This window comes from Xenopus laevis, chromosome 3L, assembly GCF_017654675.1.
Source record: "Xenopus laevis strain J_2021 chromosome 3L, Xenopus_laevis_v10.1, whole genome shotgun sequence".
Taxonomy (NCBI): Eukaryota; Metazoa; Chordata; class Amphibia; order Anura; family Pipidae; genus Xenopus; species Xenopus laevis.
Genome location: NC_054375.1, coordinates 15,642,525 through 15,660,792, shown reverse-complemented (window position 1 = coordinate 15,660,792; position 18,268 = coordinate 15,642,525). Strand labels below are relative to the sequence as shown.

The 18,268-nt window shown below is 40.1% G+C and overlaps 1 protein-coding gene across 15 annotated transcripts; it reads right to left on the bottom strand.

Moving 5' to 3' along the window:
• Positions 1–7,432: 7,432 nt before the first annotated feature.
• Positions 7,433–16,593, bottom strand: LOC108704569. Of its 15 annotated transcripts, none has more exons than XM_041585979.1 (25): positions 16,380–16,592; positions 15,392–15,649; positions 15,040–15,183; positions 14,769–14,921; positions 14,471–14,671; positions 13,792–13,939; positions 12,930–13,228; positions 12,640–12,844; positions 12,424–12,564; positions 12,214–12,344; positions 11,864–12,097; positions 11,684–11,773; positions 11,474–11,554; positions 11,311–11,376; positions 11,137–11,202; positions 10,728–10,820; positions 10,466–10,534; positions 9,959–10,021; positions 9,797–9,862; positions 9,619–9,684; positions 9,249–9,317; positions 9,006–9,074; positions 8,588–8,814; positions 8,347–8,478; positions 7,434–8,046 (listed from the first exon to the last, which is right to left on the bottom strand). In XM_041585979.1, the coding sequence occupies exons 1-24, from the start codon at positions 16,397–16,399 to the stop codon at positions 8,414–8,416; spliced, it is 3,024 nt and encodes a 1,007-aa protein (XP_041441913.1). In that variant the 5' UTR covers positions 16,400–16,592; the 3' UTR covers positions 7,434–8,046; positions 8,347–8,413. The 15 variants fall into 15 exon arrangements, with proteins under 15 accessions (XP_041441924.1, XP_041441913.1, XP_041441912.1 ...); XM_041585978.1 differs by having other exon boundaries at positions 9,959–10,024; positions 11,137–11,199; XM_041585976.1 differs by having other exon boundaries at positions 7,435–8,046; positions 9,959–10,024.
• Between the last annotated feature and the right edge of the window lie 1,675 nt (positions 16,594–18,268).

The window sequence follows — 18,268 nt, the reverse complement described above, 5'->3', positions numbered from 1 at the left end:
TGTCACTTTATGTATGGGTTTGCCCGTTGAAGAGATAAAAAAATTCTTAGGATTTTCTTTTTCTTCTTTTTCTTTTTCAAACTTTTTGGTCACAGACTGTGTCCTCCTGCACCACTCTTCAACCTACAATAAATAAGACACAACGATTGGTAAAATGACAAACAGTGCAATATAACAGTGAGAAACAGAACACAAAAAGCATGGCAGTGGAAGAATGCAAAGTGGATACTCTCAGACATATTCACAACAACTCCTGGTCACTGGAGGTGCTTTAGAACAATCAGGGCTTCAAGGTAATAAAGGACACAGTAATTCATGGTAATCTTCGTATCATTCAGGAATGAGAATAATGCCTTGGAGGGGTCTGCAAAGTATAGGAATCTGGCAACATTGCCAACCTAAAATTAGACATAAGAAAGAAATTGTTAAAAAAAAGAAATGTGCAGATCAGCAAAATAACAGAGTAAAACAACAATCACTACATACACAGGTGTGAATCTGACCTGTTGAGACCATCTTTTAATTCTTAATTCAAGATGCAGATATTTTTGGGAAAGCGGACAGAATTTCGCAGTCAAATGAATTTTTTGTACATTCCTGCAGCTTTCATTCTTTTCTTAAGCTTAACGATATCTGAATCAGTCTCGTTCTAAGTCCAAAAAAAAATACATTTAGAAATTATTAAAATATGTACAAGTATTACAGCGCAGACAGGAGAACCTTAAATATGCTAATGTAAACAAACTTACTGGTCCATCTTTTCATCATTTTCATCATGTTCATCAATGGGGTCTGAATTTGTCTCCTTATCTGATTCATTGGAGCTATAATAAAAATCAACCAAAGTTTATATTGAAAAATGCAAACATATTAAGATGTAGACATGTGTAGTTTAGATTAGCATTACATATGTCAACTATACTTACAGGTCCATCTCTAGCTCAGGTCATTTCAGGTTTCCAAATAACACACAATCTAATTATAGTATTAATAAGGCTGTGCGACCTCGTTAGCTCTTCTTTGCAGCTCCTTGGTTTTTGGTACAAATTCATGTTCATTTTTAAGAGCTGTCTGCACGTCTAATATTAAAGGACTTCTAAACAGTGGTGATGGGTGGTTAGAAGGTGCAGAAAAACCAAAAAACCCAATTTGTAATTTTCCTTTTAGGTTTAACAAAACCCTGAACGGGGATAAACCTTCATTTCCAGCACATAGCTCCTCATCACCACTATTATCTTACTACATCCATCTAGACCAGATAAACATGTCCTCTTTACAATCCCGCATTGGAAAATAGGAGGGTAAAATGTTAGAAACCTTTTCTCGGGATAAAACTGATTCCCAATTACAATCTGATCAGACACTAATGACATTGTTAAATGAATATCGGGGAGATAATGTTAAATTTCTAAAAGCTTGGTGGAATAAATCCACCTAAATGAAATACCTGGAGGATCAGATTATTCCCAGGGGCCTAAGAGTCAAATTATTCCCGGCCTTCATTACCAATGCACCCACTTTCAAACAAAGATGGGAGGATATCTTATCTAAATGTTCCTTTGAACTGATAAAATTGCTCAGCGAACATGAGGACACAATGGTCAATGAGCTCACAGAAAAAATTAAAAATGAAGAAGTCTTGTTACAAGAGTATAAAGATTGCCTAGAAGATACCTCTTTCATCCACAAGATGGATGAACACTTGGATAAATTAGAACAAGAAACGATTGCCAAGAAAAGACAGAAATTTATGAGAGATGTACATGATTTCAAAACAGGTAACATTTATAGATGGGGAAAAGAAAAGTGAAAGATACACACACAATTGATCGTATTCTGAACATGTTCTAACAGGCACAGATACACATCTGATGTAGAAACAAATGAAAACATTAAGGCTAATTCTGACCATCCAATTGATTCCCAATCCACCGATGATTCTACTTCTAACACAAACAGTTTTTTAGGCCTAGGAGACACAAGCGGACCAGAAGGGGATATAAGAAGGTTAAGAAACAGAGACAGATGGGGTTATCTCAGACAGAATATGTGGGAGAGAAACAGAGGGAGGGATCATTGGAAATACAAGAGACATCAGAACTAAGTGTTATTAATTTAAGTGAACATGTATTGACAGACACACAAAAGGAGGTTCTTCAAAAAGGTCTGTCTTTTTCACCGAGTTCTAATGTCGATAAATTTACACTATACAAAGACTTATTTCTATTTTTGCTGAAAATTATTGCTAAAGAAACATTTCTCCTCCAGTAATAATTCTAGAACCAATGAATTCAATCCCATATCACAATTATAAAGATGGGACAACCTATTTGATTCTCATACTGCACAACAAATACTCAATGAAGAAGACATGATGTTTGATTGTGCCTTACACGATCTATGCTCCTTACTTAATGAGGACAATGTACCCCAGAGACAGTTTAAAGCACAAAGCACCTTTACTCCCACTGGCCAAATATGTCCTGCTATACAAATATTTGGGGAATTGGTAATGAAAGACTTCAGCCTTTTACCCGATAAAGGTATTCACAATAATTTATCTCATGCGGAGAGATGTGAAATCAACCAAATCAGTGAATGGGATGATGTTGTTATAAAGGGCGCTGACAAAGGGGGAAATATAGTCATATGGCCAAAAACCATTTATATGGCTGAGGCCTTAAAACAACTGAGTGACAATATCTGCGATGAGAAACTTCATTACGACCCTACAGATGTATTTAGCAAAAAATATCACAAATTATTAAAAGATGCTAAAGATTCTGGAGTGCTATCGCCACAGGAGCACAAAGCACTAACTAATTTGAACCCGAGGATACCCACTTTCTACATTTTGCCAAAAATACATAAAAACAAAGATAAACCTCCAGGCCGACCAATTATATCTGGTAATGGCAACTTATGTGAAGTTGCCAGCCAATTCATCGATACAAAATGATGTCCCTTCATTTCATCACTGCCCTCCTATGTCAAAGACACAGGAGATGTCCTGCGAAAACTAAGACATCAGAGTAAGCAAAGAAACTATATTGGCAACTTGCGATGTTACATCGCTATATAACTGTATCGACCACAAAATAGGTATCAAAGCAGTTAATGCTTTTCTCGAAAGTGAAAGTGATTTTGGCATAGACTTCAGAACTTTTCTTTCAGACTTATTACATTTTTGTCTTAGACACAATTATTTTGTCTTCAATGACAGATACTACTTACAAACACAGGGGACCGCCCTTTGCGCCCACCTATGTCAATTTATTTTTGGGATGGTGGGAAAAGTATTGTGTTTTCTCTGAAAACACAGACCAATGGACCTGTAGCATCAATCAATGGATATGCTATATTGATGATCTGCTTATCATATGGGACGGATCACATGAATCTCTACAGCAGTTCATCACTTTTTTGAATGACAATAAATTTATCTCAAATTAACCTTTTGTAGCTGATCTGCACCAAATTGACTTTTTGGACATTACTATAATAAAGGATAAAAGTGGTTTCTTACAAATAGATATATACAGAAAGGAAACGGAAACAAACTCCACATTACATTTCTCCAGCCACCTTGCATATAATGTAAAGAAGGCCATCCCAATAGTGGATAGGCCCACCCTTGGTAATTCCAACCAGAGAAGCATGGGATTTCCATCACCTGAGATACCTGTTTATATACATCTACATTAAAAGGGCACTGAAGCAGGATGTGGTCCATAGTCTCCACCATTCCCACACATTCCTCACATGGACAACCACGATCATTATACGATCATGTACTTCAGATTCCAATTAACATAGAGCTTTCCATGGAAAGAACGCCAAACGATATCCCTGAACTTATTAGGGACCCTCTGGGAATTAACTACAGAGAGCCTTGATCTTACCATCTCGTTTGGACAATCCTTTAAGGCTAGTGGTGCATGAAAGTAGGAAGACAAAACTCTCCAGTCTCTCCCTCCTATGAGCAGTTCTAATCTCCCCAACAGTCACACACCACCTCCTAAGGATTTTCAAGCCCACTGCAACATAAAGCGGGATAGTGCCACGAAGAACACGTACACTCTTTACCAAGCCACCATCTAACCAATCTTTAAGGAAAAGAGAAACCTTGAAGATCTCTACCCACAAAGGAGCCTTCTCATCTAAGAGGTTAGAAAAACTGTACTTATCAAAGGTGTTTACAAAAAACACCACAGGGTTAATCATACTAAGACCCCCCTCGCTCCTTTGCAGATAAGTAACGTTACGTTTGATGAGGTTGGACCTGTTTCCCCATAACAGTTGAAAAAACAGACCATTGATCTTTCCATAGAGAGACTCAGGCAAAAGACATATATAGCTGACATAAAGAAAGACCGGGACCAGGTAAGTTTTAATTAGATCAACCTTTTCTCTCAGGGTATATTTCAACCCCTTCCAGCGGCTAACCAAGGACAAAGCTCTCCCCATACATTTCTCCCAATTTAGCTTGGCATAATCACCATGGTCGAAAGTGATACCTAAGATCTTAATTTGAGATTGGGCCTCAGGGGAAAACATCCAAGAGGACAAAGGCAGGGTCCCCCTTCCCCAACCAAAAAGCTTCACACTTGTTCCTGTTTATCAAGGACCCTAAGGCCCTCGAATAGTCCTCTAGCACAGGAACCACGGTTTCAGCTTCCCCATCACTGGAGACGACTACCGTGACATCATCTGCATAGGCAGCAATCTTTAGAGCCTTACCAGGAGACAAGGGGACCCCCATCAACACGCCACCATCTAACCCCCTCAAGAGGGGATCAATAGCAAATGCATACAGCAGGGGGCTCAAAGGACACCCCTGCCTCAGCCCCGATAAGACTCCAAAGGAGCCCCCAGACCAGCCGTTCACAAGAGGGAAGCTTATAGCCCCATTGTACAAGATCTTAAACCAATTTATGAATTTCCCTGGGAGGCCGTATTTTTCAAGGAGTAACCAGAGATGATTGACTCTATCAAAAGCTTTAGACTGACCCAATGCCAGCAAGTACTTACCCCATTCACAAGCCTTACACCGCTGTAATACCTCCCGGATGCCAAGGACAGCTGAAAAACAGCTTCGGCCTTCAACCGTGCAATGCTGAGAAGGGGACAGAAGCCTCTCTGAAAAAGAAAAAAGGCGATTAAACATGACTTTTGCCAAAAGGGCTATGGGGCGCCAATTCTCAACCTTAGTCTGATCCAGACCCTTGGACAGCAAGATTAGGGCCGAGCGTCTCATAGAGGAAGGGAGTTAGACCCTCTTTCAGGGAGCTATTAAAAACCTCTATGAGATGAGGAGCCAAGAGGTCAACAAACTCCTTATAAAATTCGGCTGTTAAGACATCAGGCCCTGGAGTCTTTTTTAAATTTAGACTATCAACCGCCTTGACCTCATCCACCATTATCACACTGCCCAACTCATCAAAGGCACCCCTCACATCTCCAATTCCTGGAGTTCCACCTAGAAAAGAAGACATATTAGATCTGGAAAGTTCTTGCCCTTTTAAGAATTCAGCATAGTAATTTTTAACAATTCTGAGAATGCTAGTGGCCGAAGTCTCAAGCACCCCATCCTTCTTCCACAAGCCTTGTACAGACTTACGAACAGAAGCTTCCTGGCAATTCTGAAAAGGGTCAGGAGAGTGGTATTTATCCCTTTCCTGAACCAAGGAAGACAATTTGTCATACTGGTATTTTCTCATCAGGACCCAAACTTTGGCATCCTTCCCACCAGGGCCCCCATCAGACACTAACCTGTCCAATTTTCTCCTCAGAGATTGGTAGACACGTTCGCTATCAATCTGGATCATATTTGCTAGGCCTCGAAAGAGTCTTACTGCCTTTCAATCAGTAATTTACACACCTGTAAGCGTAGTGTAGCTAGTCCGACTGCCTCTCAGGTGCTCCGTCCATACACCTACATATACCAATGTAAATTCAAATAGGAGGACAGAAGGACAATATGCAGGATGACTGCTAATGTGCAATTTATTGCTTATCCACACGACATGTTTCGGGCGTCACAGGCCCTTTTTCAAGAGTCTTACTGCCCTCTTCTTGACCATCTCCCACCACTCAGCTTTAGTGTTGCAAAACCCCACTAAAGATACCTGGGCTTGATAGAAGTCCAAAAAGGATTGCTTGACAAATTCCTTCCCCAGAAGTGTCGAATTAAGAGATTGTTTGTCCATATATTGCAATATATTTAAGCTGGCCAACTACGTCCAAGTCATCCCATATCTGGCCAGTCCTACGCTTAATTTTCATCTGATTCATTAAGAATTCAATTGCTTAATTATACATTTTACAAAGGGACTAAGTTTTACCTGCAACTTACTAGCTGCTTTCTTCTTAATGAATCAGATGAAAATTAAGCGTAGGACTGGCCAGATATGGGATGACTTGGACGTAGTTGGCCAGCTTAAATATATTGCAATATATGGACAAACAATCCCTGTGTTGTTTAAAGGGTAAGGCATTTTTTAGTAGCAGTATGCACAAAATGTCTTTGTCTTAAATATATTGATAATGGGTTGAGTGCAGAGGACCTCTTGTAGTTGACTATATGTATTTTGTGGTCACACCCTCATTGCACCCCCGCCTAATGGTTTTAAAAAATAGTGGTGAGCACAACTTTCCCTTGTTTGTTATAGTTATACATGAGCAGTGACCAGCTCTATGTTGTAGCTCCCACCCCTCCCAGCTATAGTCAGGTGATCCCACTGGTGTCTAATAAAAGGGCAGCCAAGTTTGGGAGTTTTACTTTGAAAGCAGCTAGTAAGTTGCAGGTAAAACTTAGTCCCTTTGTAAAATGTATAATTAAGCAATTGAATTCTTAATGAATCAGATGAAAATTAAGCGTAGGACTGGCCAGATATGGGATGACTTTGACGTAGTTGGCCAGCTTAAATATATTGCAATATATGGACAAACAATCCCTGTGTTGTTTAAAGGGTAAGGCATTTTTTAGTAGCAGTATGCACAAAATGTCTTTGTCTTAAATATATTGATAATGGGTTGAGTGCAGAGGACCTCTTGTAGTTGACTATATGTATTTTGTGGTCACACCCTCATTGCACCCCCGCCTAATGGTTTTTAAAAAATAGTGGTGAGCACAACTTTCCCTTGTTTGTTATCTATATATATATATATATATATATCTATATCTATATCTATATATATCTATATATATCTATATATATCTATATCTCTATATATCTCTATCTCTCTCTCTCTCTCTCTCTCTCTCTCTCTCTCTCTCTCTCTCTCTCTCTCTCTCTCTCTCTCTCTCTCTCTCTCTCTCTATATCTATATATATATATATATATATCTCTATATATCCACAAGTAGTTTGTGATGAAGAACCCCTCCAAACCCTCCTTAAAGTTCCTGGATGATACAATGAAGGCAGTGGCTTTTTTTAAATAATCATTTATTTAAAAACTTTAAGGACAAGTTAACATTTTATTCCCTGTTCCAGAGGGAGGCGAAAACAAAAACCCAGCTTGTTTTAATTCATGCTGGGAGAAAAAAATTCCTCCCTGACCCCACTTATGGCGATCGGATGATGTCCCTGGAAAAAAATTAGTCTTTAACGTGTTGTCATTATTTACAATCAAAATGTGTCCATGTTTTCAGTCTCTTCCATCTCTTCACTATTGTCCCGACTTGTGGTGATCAGATGTTTTCCCTGGTCCAAACTGATTCTTTAACGTGTTGTCATTGTCAATTTCTTCCATACTTTCAGTCGCTTTCATCTCTTCGCTACTGTCTTTGCTTATTTCTTGAAACCTAAAAAAAATAACATTACTTACATTTCTGCTGACCAATCAACAGTGGAGAGAGAGGGGGAGAGAGAGAGGGGGAGAGAGAGAGGGGGAGAGAGGGGGATGTTGGGTCAGAGGAAGCATAGATAATTAATAATAAATTAATAAATGTACATATCTTTTAAAAGTGACGTCAGAGTATTGTTCCATACTTTCAGTCGCTTCCATCTCTTCACTACTGTCTTTGCTTATTTCTTGAAGCCTAAAAAAAATAACATTTCTTACATTTCTGCTGACCAAACAATCAACAGTGGGGAGAGAGGGAGAGAGATGGGAGAGGGGAGAGAGAGATGGGAGATGGGAGAGGGGAGAGGGAGAGAGAGAGCAGGAGAAATGGAAGTTGGGTCAGAGGAAGCATAGATAATGTATATATCTTTTAAAAGTGACATGAGAGAGAGAGAGAGAGAGAGAGAAAGAGAGAGAGCAGGAGAAATGGAAGTTGGGTCAGAGGAAGCATAGATAATTAATAATAAATGTACATATCTTGTAACCAAAGACTTACATGTCCTTTTTTAACGTAATGAAGCTATTTTCTTCAGAATATCGGGTATCCTTGGCATGTTGACGTTTCACTGCATCATCTGTAAAAACCTTTTGATCTGTGCCTTATAATGTTCCCGATTCTGGAAATGCTCTATTTATTAAAGAAAGAGAAATGTTAAATGAATAAATCTCTGTTACTGTCTGTCCATGTGTAAACAGTTTGTGCATAAGTTTCATTTGGAAATCCATAGCAATCTTACCGGCGACATAGTTCCTTCGCATTAAATTTTGAGATTTTCTCCATCGGTCAGACAGGTATAACCAATGCTCTGGAGAAAGATCCCTCCATTTTTTTAAGTCTGGAGGATCACTATTTATTCTTATTGGGAATATCTCCTTTGCAATTACACTGAACAGATCTTCTCTTGAAAGGCCTGCCTTGATCACGACTTTTTTGTGTTTACAGGATGTGCGAAGTAATTCTTTCCTTTAAAAACAAAGCACACACATTTAAGCAGACGGTTTCATGTGTTACAGAGTGATACAAGCGGCATAGTTGAAGAAGTAAATTAGAGACATAGAGAAAGTAGAAAAGCCACATAACTGGAAGTTTAAAACGTAGAGTAAAAAGAGGAGACATATAAAGGTGTAAAATGGCAGTGGAGAGATATGACTTACGCTTCCTTCTGTTGGTGTGTTTCTGGACTTCTTCTGGTTTGTTGCTGGAACACCTGAGGTTCTTCAGTTCTTTAAAAACAATGTACAAATATTTAAGCAGATTGTTTTAGGATTTAACACAGACAGAGACAAAGGGGCATGACCGGAGGGAAAGTTGGAGAGAACTAGAAAAGAATAGCCACAAAGTAAGAGAAGGCAGTGATACAGGATGGAGTAAAATGACAAATGAGACATATAACTCACGCATCCTCCTCTTGGTCTGTTTCTCTCCGTCTTTTGCTTCTTGAATGGGGCGTGCTTGGTTTTTTAGTTCTATAACAATAAACATACGCAGTTTATTATTTGTAACTGCTTGTGAACACAGAATAAAGCAGAGAAACGGAGAAACCAAAGAAATAAAAAGGATAGAAATGCATGCTCCCTCCTGTTGGTGTTTTCCTGAATGTCTGCATAGTCCTTCAGCATTTTTTTTAAAATGAAAACATTGACACAGAAATGAAGGCAGAGGGGAGAAACTGGAAGACAGGAAAGGGAAATAGAAGTAAGAGAAACCAAGAATGAGGAGGCACAACAATAGATAGGTGTGAAATAGTAGAGGAGAGGTAAAACCTACGCTACTTCCATTGGACAAGCCTCTGTACGTCTTCTTCTTGAATGGGATGTTCCCGGTTCATCTCTACTACAATAAGAATGAGGAAAAAGGCAACGCAATTTAGAGAATCAGAACAAGAGAAATAAAGAGGAGACATAAGAAGCTACAAGAAGCTGTGGAGTGATTGCATAACACATACTCTACTTTCTGTTGGTAGTCCTCTGGGTCTGATTCAGGCTGTGAAGAGGCACACATTTCCTCACTTCTACAAAAAGAATGTAAACAAAAATACATTTATAGAGCACACGGAAGGAGGAGTCAGAAAGAGCAGGGAAAGAGGCAGTGCAAGGGGGAGCCATACTCGACTTCCTGTTGGTGGTCCTCTGGGTCCCATTCAGTTCCTGAAGATGTGCACGGTTCATCACTTCTACAGAAAGAATGTAAAACAAAAACACAATTTAGAGACCACAGAGACAGAGGAGACAGAAGGAGCTGGGTCACTTTCATTTTCCAAATGTGGTGGTGGTGGTGGTATGCATGATTTACTTCTATAGAAAAAGTGAAGAAAACAAAACCATATTTTAGATGGCGAGAGAAAAAAACAAGAATGCAGAGGTACAGAGAGAATCACCACATAGAAAGATTGATGAGACAAAGAGATTGCAGGGGGAGATATACTGGACTTCCTGCTGGTTGTCTACTGGGTTACAGAGTTACAGAGAGAGACACAAATGGGTATAGCTGAACAGCAAGTTAAATTCAAAGAGAAAGTAGAAAAGTCACATGAGTGGAAGAAAAGTTAGAGACCTTGAGGAAAAAAAAGAGGAAAAAGAGGAAGGAGTTAAATGGCAGTGGAGAGATGACGTACGTGTCCTCCTGTTGGTGTGTTTCTGGACATCTTCTTGTTTGTGGCTTGGACATCTGAGGTTCTTCAGTTCTTTAACAACAATGTAGAAATATTTAAGTGGACTGTTTTATGTTATTGTGTTCACACACTGATAACACAGACAGAGACAAAGGGGAATGTCCAGAGGGTAGGCGAGAGAGAGAGTGAAAAAGGAAAAGCCACAAAGTAGGAGGAGGATGAGAAATAGGATGGAGTAAAATGACAAGTGAGACATATAACTCACGCATCCTCCTCTTGGTCTGTTTCTCTCCGTCTTTTGCATCTTGAATGGGGCGTGACTGGTTCTTTTGAATGGGGCGTGACTGGTTCTTTGCTTCTATAAAAAGAAACATACGGAGAGTCTTTTCTGTGAAACTGCTTGTGAACACAATGTTAAACAGAGATACAGAGAAACAAAACAAAAAGCGGAGAAACAGAATCAGAATCCTTCCTGTGTGGTTCCTCAGCTCTTTTTTTAAAAAATAAAATACGTTGAACTGCCTTTTCTCACTAGGTTTACAAAATGACACAGAAAGAAAGGCAGAGGAGGAGAAACTGGAAGACAGGAAAGAGAAATAGAAGTAAGAGAAGCCAAGAATGAGGAGGCAGAATAAAAGGTAGGAGTGAAATGGAAGAGGTGAGATAACACCTACACAGCTTCGATTTCAAAAGCCTCTGTACATCTTCTTCTTAAGCGGGATGTGCATGGTTCATCACTACTACAACAGGAATGAGAGAGAAAAAGGCAATACATTTTAGAGAATTAGAACGAGAGAAATAAAGAGGAGACACAAGAAGCTGTGAAGGAGTGATAGCATTACACATACTCAACTTCCTGTTGGTAGTCCTCTGGGTCTGATCGAGTTTGTGAAGATGTGGATGTTTCCTCACTTCTACAAAAAGAATGTAAACAAAAATACATTTGATAGAGCACACAGAAAGAGTAGACAGAAAGAGCTGGGAAGGAGGCATTGCAAGGGGCAGGCATACTCGTCTTCCTGTTGGTGGTACTTTGGGTCCTCATTGTCACTTTCATCTTCCAAAGGTAGTGGTGGTGTGCATGGTCGACTTCTATAAAAACAGCGAAGAAAGCAAAAATGTTAAATGGCGAGTGAAATTGAGAAAAACAAGGAATGCAGAGGTACAGAGAGAAACACCAAATAGAATGAGAAATGAGACAGATTGTAGGAGGAGTCATACTGGACTTCCTGCTGGTTTTCCACTGGTTTACCTCCACTTTCGAAAGATGGTGTGGGAGGTTTTTCAACCGCAGTTGGGGTTTCTATGCTTCTTTAGAAAGAAAAGTTAAAATTGTTTCTATGTGCAATTGTATTTGTTACACAAATGAGCAGGTCACAACAGAAGCTGTGTGTGCTTTACCTTGAGGTGCCTGCTTGACTCTCATGACTGCTGCTTGCACCTGCCCCAGAGACCAGCAGGTATGCGTGGCATATGTCATCTAGAGTTTTCTCCCGGTAGTTCCTCTCTGCTGTCGCATTGGTATGTGCCAAATACTTAGCAAACCGATGCCTCTCGGAGTCCGTGTATTGTGACACAGTAAATGTCTCACACATTTGCCGCACATCCTGACTGCACACATTAGGAATGTTGTACCTTAAATTGGAACACAAAAAAGAAATCGTTGAGAAACGGACAGTGAGTTCCTCCATATACATTATATGGGACATTGCTCAGTGAAACCTTCTAAATGTGCAGGCTTCACAATTTACCTTTGGTGGTATCGCCACAGGTCATTTGAAACACTATGAAGTTTCTTCCCAGTTGACGATAAGAAGATGTCTGTGGGGGAGTTGTCACGCACCAGTCTCGGTCTTATGTGACGATAATACACGTCGAACCACTAGAAGCAAAACAATATAATCACATGCTTTCCTACAGTTGTCTATCAACCTCAACACAGATTTATAAAAAAAAGTTACCTTTTCTTCCTCTTCTGTCAAGGCAAATGCAGCCACTTGTTGTGTTGCTGTCTTGTGCTCTGCCACGCCAATGATAGTTAAACGTATCTGCGTATTACCGCTGGTGTATCTGTGGTGAATTCTGTTTTTCCATTCAGTGTTCTAGGAGTAAGGGTTATTTTGGAGAATCATCTTACATGACATTTTACCAAAGTCCTTATGTCAATATCTACTTACTGTCATGTTCTGTACAACCCCTGGTCTCTGCAAGTTTTTCAGAACCAGCAACGCCTCCAGGTAATGGACGATCTCAAATTTAACCTGATCATCTGTCTCGTCCTTTTGAGCAGCATCCAGGGCTTTCAAAAATGTGCCTTTTGCTGTTGACAATAGCCTGCGGCAATCTTCCGGTGTCTTCATTTTATGGGTCAAGGAATCGTACCTGTAAAAAAAAAAAAGTTACTTATAATGCTGATAAAAAAAGCAGAGGGCTGAAAGGAATTATCAATATAGCCCACTTGGGTTACCTTTTCTTGACAACTTCCCGGGATATTCCTTTACTGATTCTTTTTTGAAGGGCATCCGTGGCTTTCATAAAGTTGTTGCAGGCATTGTGCATGGACAGATCAGTTGCAAACAAGTTGGTGTTGTCGATCTGGAATTTTACGAATCGCCTCACATGCTTCAAATAAGTGAACACTGTCTGGTGCGAGACAATCTCTTGCAGCTTCAAGAAAAACTCATTGGTCCTTTGGATGTCTTTCACAAATGCCAAGTTAGCATCTTGTGGGTTCATAAAATAAAGGAACCTAGCCAAGTTTTCCACCTAAAAAGAACACACAGAAAAAAATCACATCAAATTTGGTAGGGATGGCTTAAGTGCACATAACAAAGCATTAGGGTATTAACAGCATTCTTTTCCACACCATACCAAGAGCTACCCCATAAAGGCAAGGCCAAGGAAATAAAAACATAATGAAACTACAGGCCTCGATAAGCTGCCGGAGACTCATTAAACTGGAATAAAAATGATGACTTGGCAAAAAATTAATACAAGGAAAATCCAATGGCATACAGGTCTGCGTGAAAACTTCAAGATTTATTTAGGCAATTGCAGTGCAACGTATCGGGGAACACCCCTTTGTCAAGCATACCAGGGGTGTTCCCCGAAACGTTGCACTGCAATTGCCTAAATAAATCTTGAAGTTTTCAAGCAGACCTGTGTGCCATTGGATTTTCCTTGTACTGCATTGGGAGGTTGTCGAACCTCCACCTGTGTGCACCAGGCTCATCTACTCTAATTGGAGAACAGGGTGTGCGAGTACCTACAACTTTTCCTTGGCAAAAAATTAGAACACAATAAACCATTCATTTTTTTACTGTACTTACCTCCTGTTTGTACCTAGTGACACCCAATGTATGTGTCAGAAAATCTGTGAATGCTTTCAGGAGTGGGGCCGACGACGGATGCCGATTGTACAGACCAGCTTCCTTCATTTTCAGCCTTATTTCTGAAGTCCAATTCATTTTCGCTGCCCTGTATTATTTTCAAAAGGAATGATTGACACAGTGCATATTAATACATAAGAATCAGTGCCAGCTATCTAAAAAAAGAAAATATACAAGTAAATGCATTGCCTTCTTAAGTTTGGATCTTGATCTCTGCTTCTAGCAATTTCAAATAAGTTACCTGCAATATGTTTCTGGTTCTAGACAGATGTGGTTGGCCTGTCACTGCCAGCAATATTCAATTATTATCAGAGTTGCAGCTGAACTTAATTTGGAGACTGAGTCACTGCTGTACAGCAGGAGCTGCATACCTAAATGTGGGGGAGTTGATTGTTTTTTAATGTGGGGGTGCGGATCTATATAAAAGTAAATGGCTGAACCCAGGCATGGACTGTAATTTAAAAACAGGCCTTGGCATGCCAAGTGCACAGAGGCTCAAATGGCCCACCACCAGCCCATGGTAATAACTTTTAGACTGAAGCAGCCCCTTCCCTCTCCCACTACCACTTGCTAGTCACAGCACATGTAAATTAGCATAAAATACAAGTAAATATATTACCTCTCTAAGCCTTGATCTTCCTCTGGGTTGTCAATGTCCATGTGTTCATGCTCTGTGATTTCAATATTTTCTGCTGCTCCTTGCTCCTCTTCTGAAACTGATGCAGCCGGAACAGCATGGGAAAGGTCTGTCCCTGATGGGAATTTCAGTTCACAGTTTTCTATGGCAAGTTCAGGAGGCACCACTTCTAAAGTCACAAAGCTGTAAAATCATGAGAATAAACACAACATATTAAACAAATCACGACTTTGATGTGTAAAAATTGTTAACCAGTCCAGTGTTAAAAGAAAAAAATCACCTTAGCATGGTAGTGTCCTCCATAGGTTCACTTCTTAACAGGACAGGGCTGGACAGTGGATGGGTTGCTCCTGTTTCTGGTGCCTCTTCTTCCCGATCTGGGGCTGAAGCAGCAGCAGAAGTGGATGGTCTTGCTATCGGTTCAGCAGTTTCCCTGAAATTAATAGGATAGAAGATGGCTATTACTGCACAAATGTTTTACATTGACAACAGCGTTCTTGGTACTCTAAAGCTGGCATGATAGCATCCACTGGGCTAAAAGAAAGAATCACCTTAGCATGGTAGTGTCCTCCATAGGTTCACTTCTTAGACAGGACAGTCGATGGGTTGCTCCTGTTTCTGGAGCCAGTTCTACTCGATCCGGGGCTGAAGCAGCAGCAGAAGTGGATGGTGTTGCTATAGGTTCAGCAGTTTCCCTGCAATAAATAGGATAGAAGATGTCAATGTAAAACATTTGTGCTGTAATAGCCAATAGCGTTCTTGGTACTCTAAAGCTGGCATGATAGTATTCCCATATCAAAAGAAGAGAAAGTGTCCCACACAGGTTCACATTAGATCTAAATCAGTAAGGATCTAAAAGACAGACAAACAGACGGTTAGGGGGGGAAATTAAGGCCTACATACCGGGGTTTGTTCACTATGAAAAATCCTTTCCTTTCCAAAAAGGCAGAGAATTCAGCAGGAGAGGTAAGCTTCTGGATCTCACGATGATTAAATACGGTAGCCTTCTCTGCAATGTCCCACAAGCGACGCCAAGCAGTATGTGCAACTTCATGGATCTCTTCCAATGAGCTAAATCTCATGCATGTCCTCCGCAGATGAGTTGTCAAGCTTTTATCGACTTTAAAGCACCGAGGACAAACCAGGGCAACCCGATTTTGCCTAAAAAAAAAATATTGGAGACAATGTCTGTGTCAGGAAGGAATACAAAATGATGGGGTGGTGGGGGCAGGGGTTTGAAGTACAAATAAAAGGAGTAAAAACCAACCATGTCCTACAAAGATATGTGAAATGTTGTATAACTCATGTCCTCCAAGCCCAGTGAAACTTAAAACAACAGTGGTACCCATATCTTAATGGGTCTGTTGTAACAGTCCGGCCCACCCATTCAAACCTAAAAGTGAATTGATCAACTACTGCACATAGGCCTAATGATGGGAGGGTTTGAACAACAAATAAATATGTTTGTTGGGTAAAACATGTTCTCCACACCCAGTCAAACATAAAACAACAGTGGCACACACATTTTGATAGGTCTATTAAACAGATTTAACAGAACTACTGTACACAGGTCTAACTAGCCATTTCTTAAATGCACACACAACACAGGCAATTGTAACACTCTCATATACACAGCAAGTTCTGTTTAAAGAAAAGTACAAAAACGATAGGAATACTTACTTATAACCTGAATGGTCCATTCTGAGTTTAAAAAAATCTTGTTCGGGCACACACATTTAGATAGATCTATTAAACAGATTTAACAGAACTACTGTACACAGGTCTAACTAGCCATTTCTTAAATGCACACACAACACAGGCAATTGTAACCCTCTCATATACACAGCAAGTTCTGTTTAAAGAAAAGTACAAAAAAGATAGGAATACTTACTTATAACCTGGATGGTCCATTCTGAGTTTAAAAAAAATCTTGTTCGGGTAACAAACAAAACAAAAGCTGTAAAAGTTAAAACTAAGATATATAAATTAAAATAACAAAACAAAACAAAATTCAAATAAATGCAAGAATATGGCACTGAAAAAATTAGGTGTGTTGCATAGAGCAAGCTCTTAGCATCTGAACTGTTTGGGGAGTTTACACAATTTGAGTTTTGGGCTCCACCCCTCATTGTACACAGGGAATAATCCCATTGGCTAGAGCAGTGATCCCCAACCAGTAGCTCGTGAGCAACATGTTGCTCTCCAACCCCTTGGATGTTGCTCCCAGTGGCCTCAAAGCAGGTGCCTATTTTTGAATTCCAGGCTTGGAGGCAAGTTTTAGTTGCATAAAAACCAGGTGTACTGACAAAAAGAGCTTCAATTTAGGTTGACAATGCACATAGGGGCTACTAAATGGCCAATCACAGCACTTATTTGGCACCCCAGGAACATTTTTCATGCTAGTGTTGCTCCCCAACTCCTTTTACTTCTGAATGTTGCTCACGGGTTCAAAAGGTTGGGGATCCCTGGGCTAGAGTATGTTTGACTTAATCCCACACAGATAAAGTGTCAGTCTTGCTGTAGTGTATGGGGGTTGACAGTACAATGCCTTGCCTAAAACTTATTGAAGGCTGTCTTATCAGATAGTGAAGCAGCACTGCAGCATTTTGGCTAGTTGCAGATTCATGGCAGTTGTCAACCAGCTGGGGTTGAGTCCAGCATATAGAAGCAGGGATTCAAACCAGCAAGTGGTGTATGTGTGCCTTATGTTGTACAACAGAGAGATGAAAACATAACAATTAAATACAAATACTGAATGATACATAACTGTTAGCTGGAGGAAATGATGAGGGGGGCATATCCGGACTTGTGCCTGTTATTTATTATTAGGAAAGCAAAGGTACATACACATATGGTGCATACAGTTACAACATACACTCATGTTACAGCAAGTGCATCAGAGCTGGAGATTGGTGACGAGCGTGTACATGTCAGAATGCCAAGACTTAAGAAAGAACCTACTCTACTTCTTAAACCTTGGCATTCAAACTGGGGCACACATTTCCATTAGAGAAGCTGCTGGCACAGATGGATGAGTGTGCCCAGCGTGCAAATCCACTCTCCGCCATGAATATGATTTCACATGAGTGAGAGATGGGTCTGTTAACTGGGCCACACATCTGATAAAATATCTTTTCTTTTGCAACATCAGGTAAACACGTGATTCAGAGCTACGTCCAATGCATTACTCTCAGAGAGGTGAGTGCCTCCGAGTAGGTGAACCAAGTGCCTGTAATGAACCTTAGTAAAATGACAGGTCATAGTTTACAGGGTATGAATATGATTACATTATTGTAAAAACACTGTAATACAAAAAAAAACTTGACAAAGAGGGATGGGTGTGCACCAACTGGTGTTCCCACTTTACACCCATGAACCATATGAATTTACATGAGTGCAAGGAGAAAACACTAATGGGGCCACGTGTCTGATAAAAAGCTTGTCTTGTGTCTCTTGTAATGTGACATCAGGTAAGCAAGTGATTCAGAGCTACTTCCACTGTATTTCTCTCAGAGCGGTACTGGCACAGATGGATGAGTGTGCAACAGTTTTAAGGGCCACTAACAGCCATCAATGTAAATTCACATGACTGTTAGAGGGCCCTTATAACTGGGCCACACAATGTCACATTAGGTAATCAAGAGATTCATAGTTAAAGACTGGCTACTTCTACTACATTTAAAGCTACATCTAGGCTAATGCAAAGAATAGGGTTAGGGAAAGTAGAGAATCCACACAGTTACAATAAACACTCACGTTACAGCAAGTGTTTCAGAGCTG

Coding starts and splice junctions, on each gene's coding strand:
- LOC108704569 (XM_041585976.1), bottom strand. CDS start 16,399: ATGGACCATCCAGGTTATAA. Junction 13,940..14,470: donor GAAGATCAAGGCTTAGAGAG/GTAATATATTTA, acceptor AAAATAATACAG/GGCAGCGAAAATGAATTGGA. Junction 10,025..10,465: donor ACACACCAACAGGAGGACAC/GTACGTCATCTC, acceptor TTCTTTCTGTAG/AAGTGATGAACCGTGCACAT.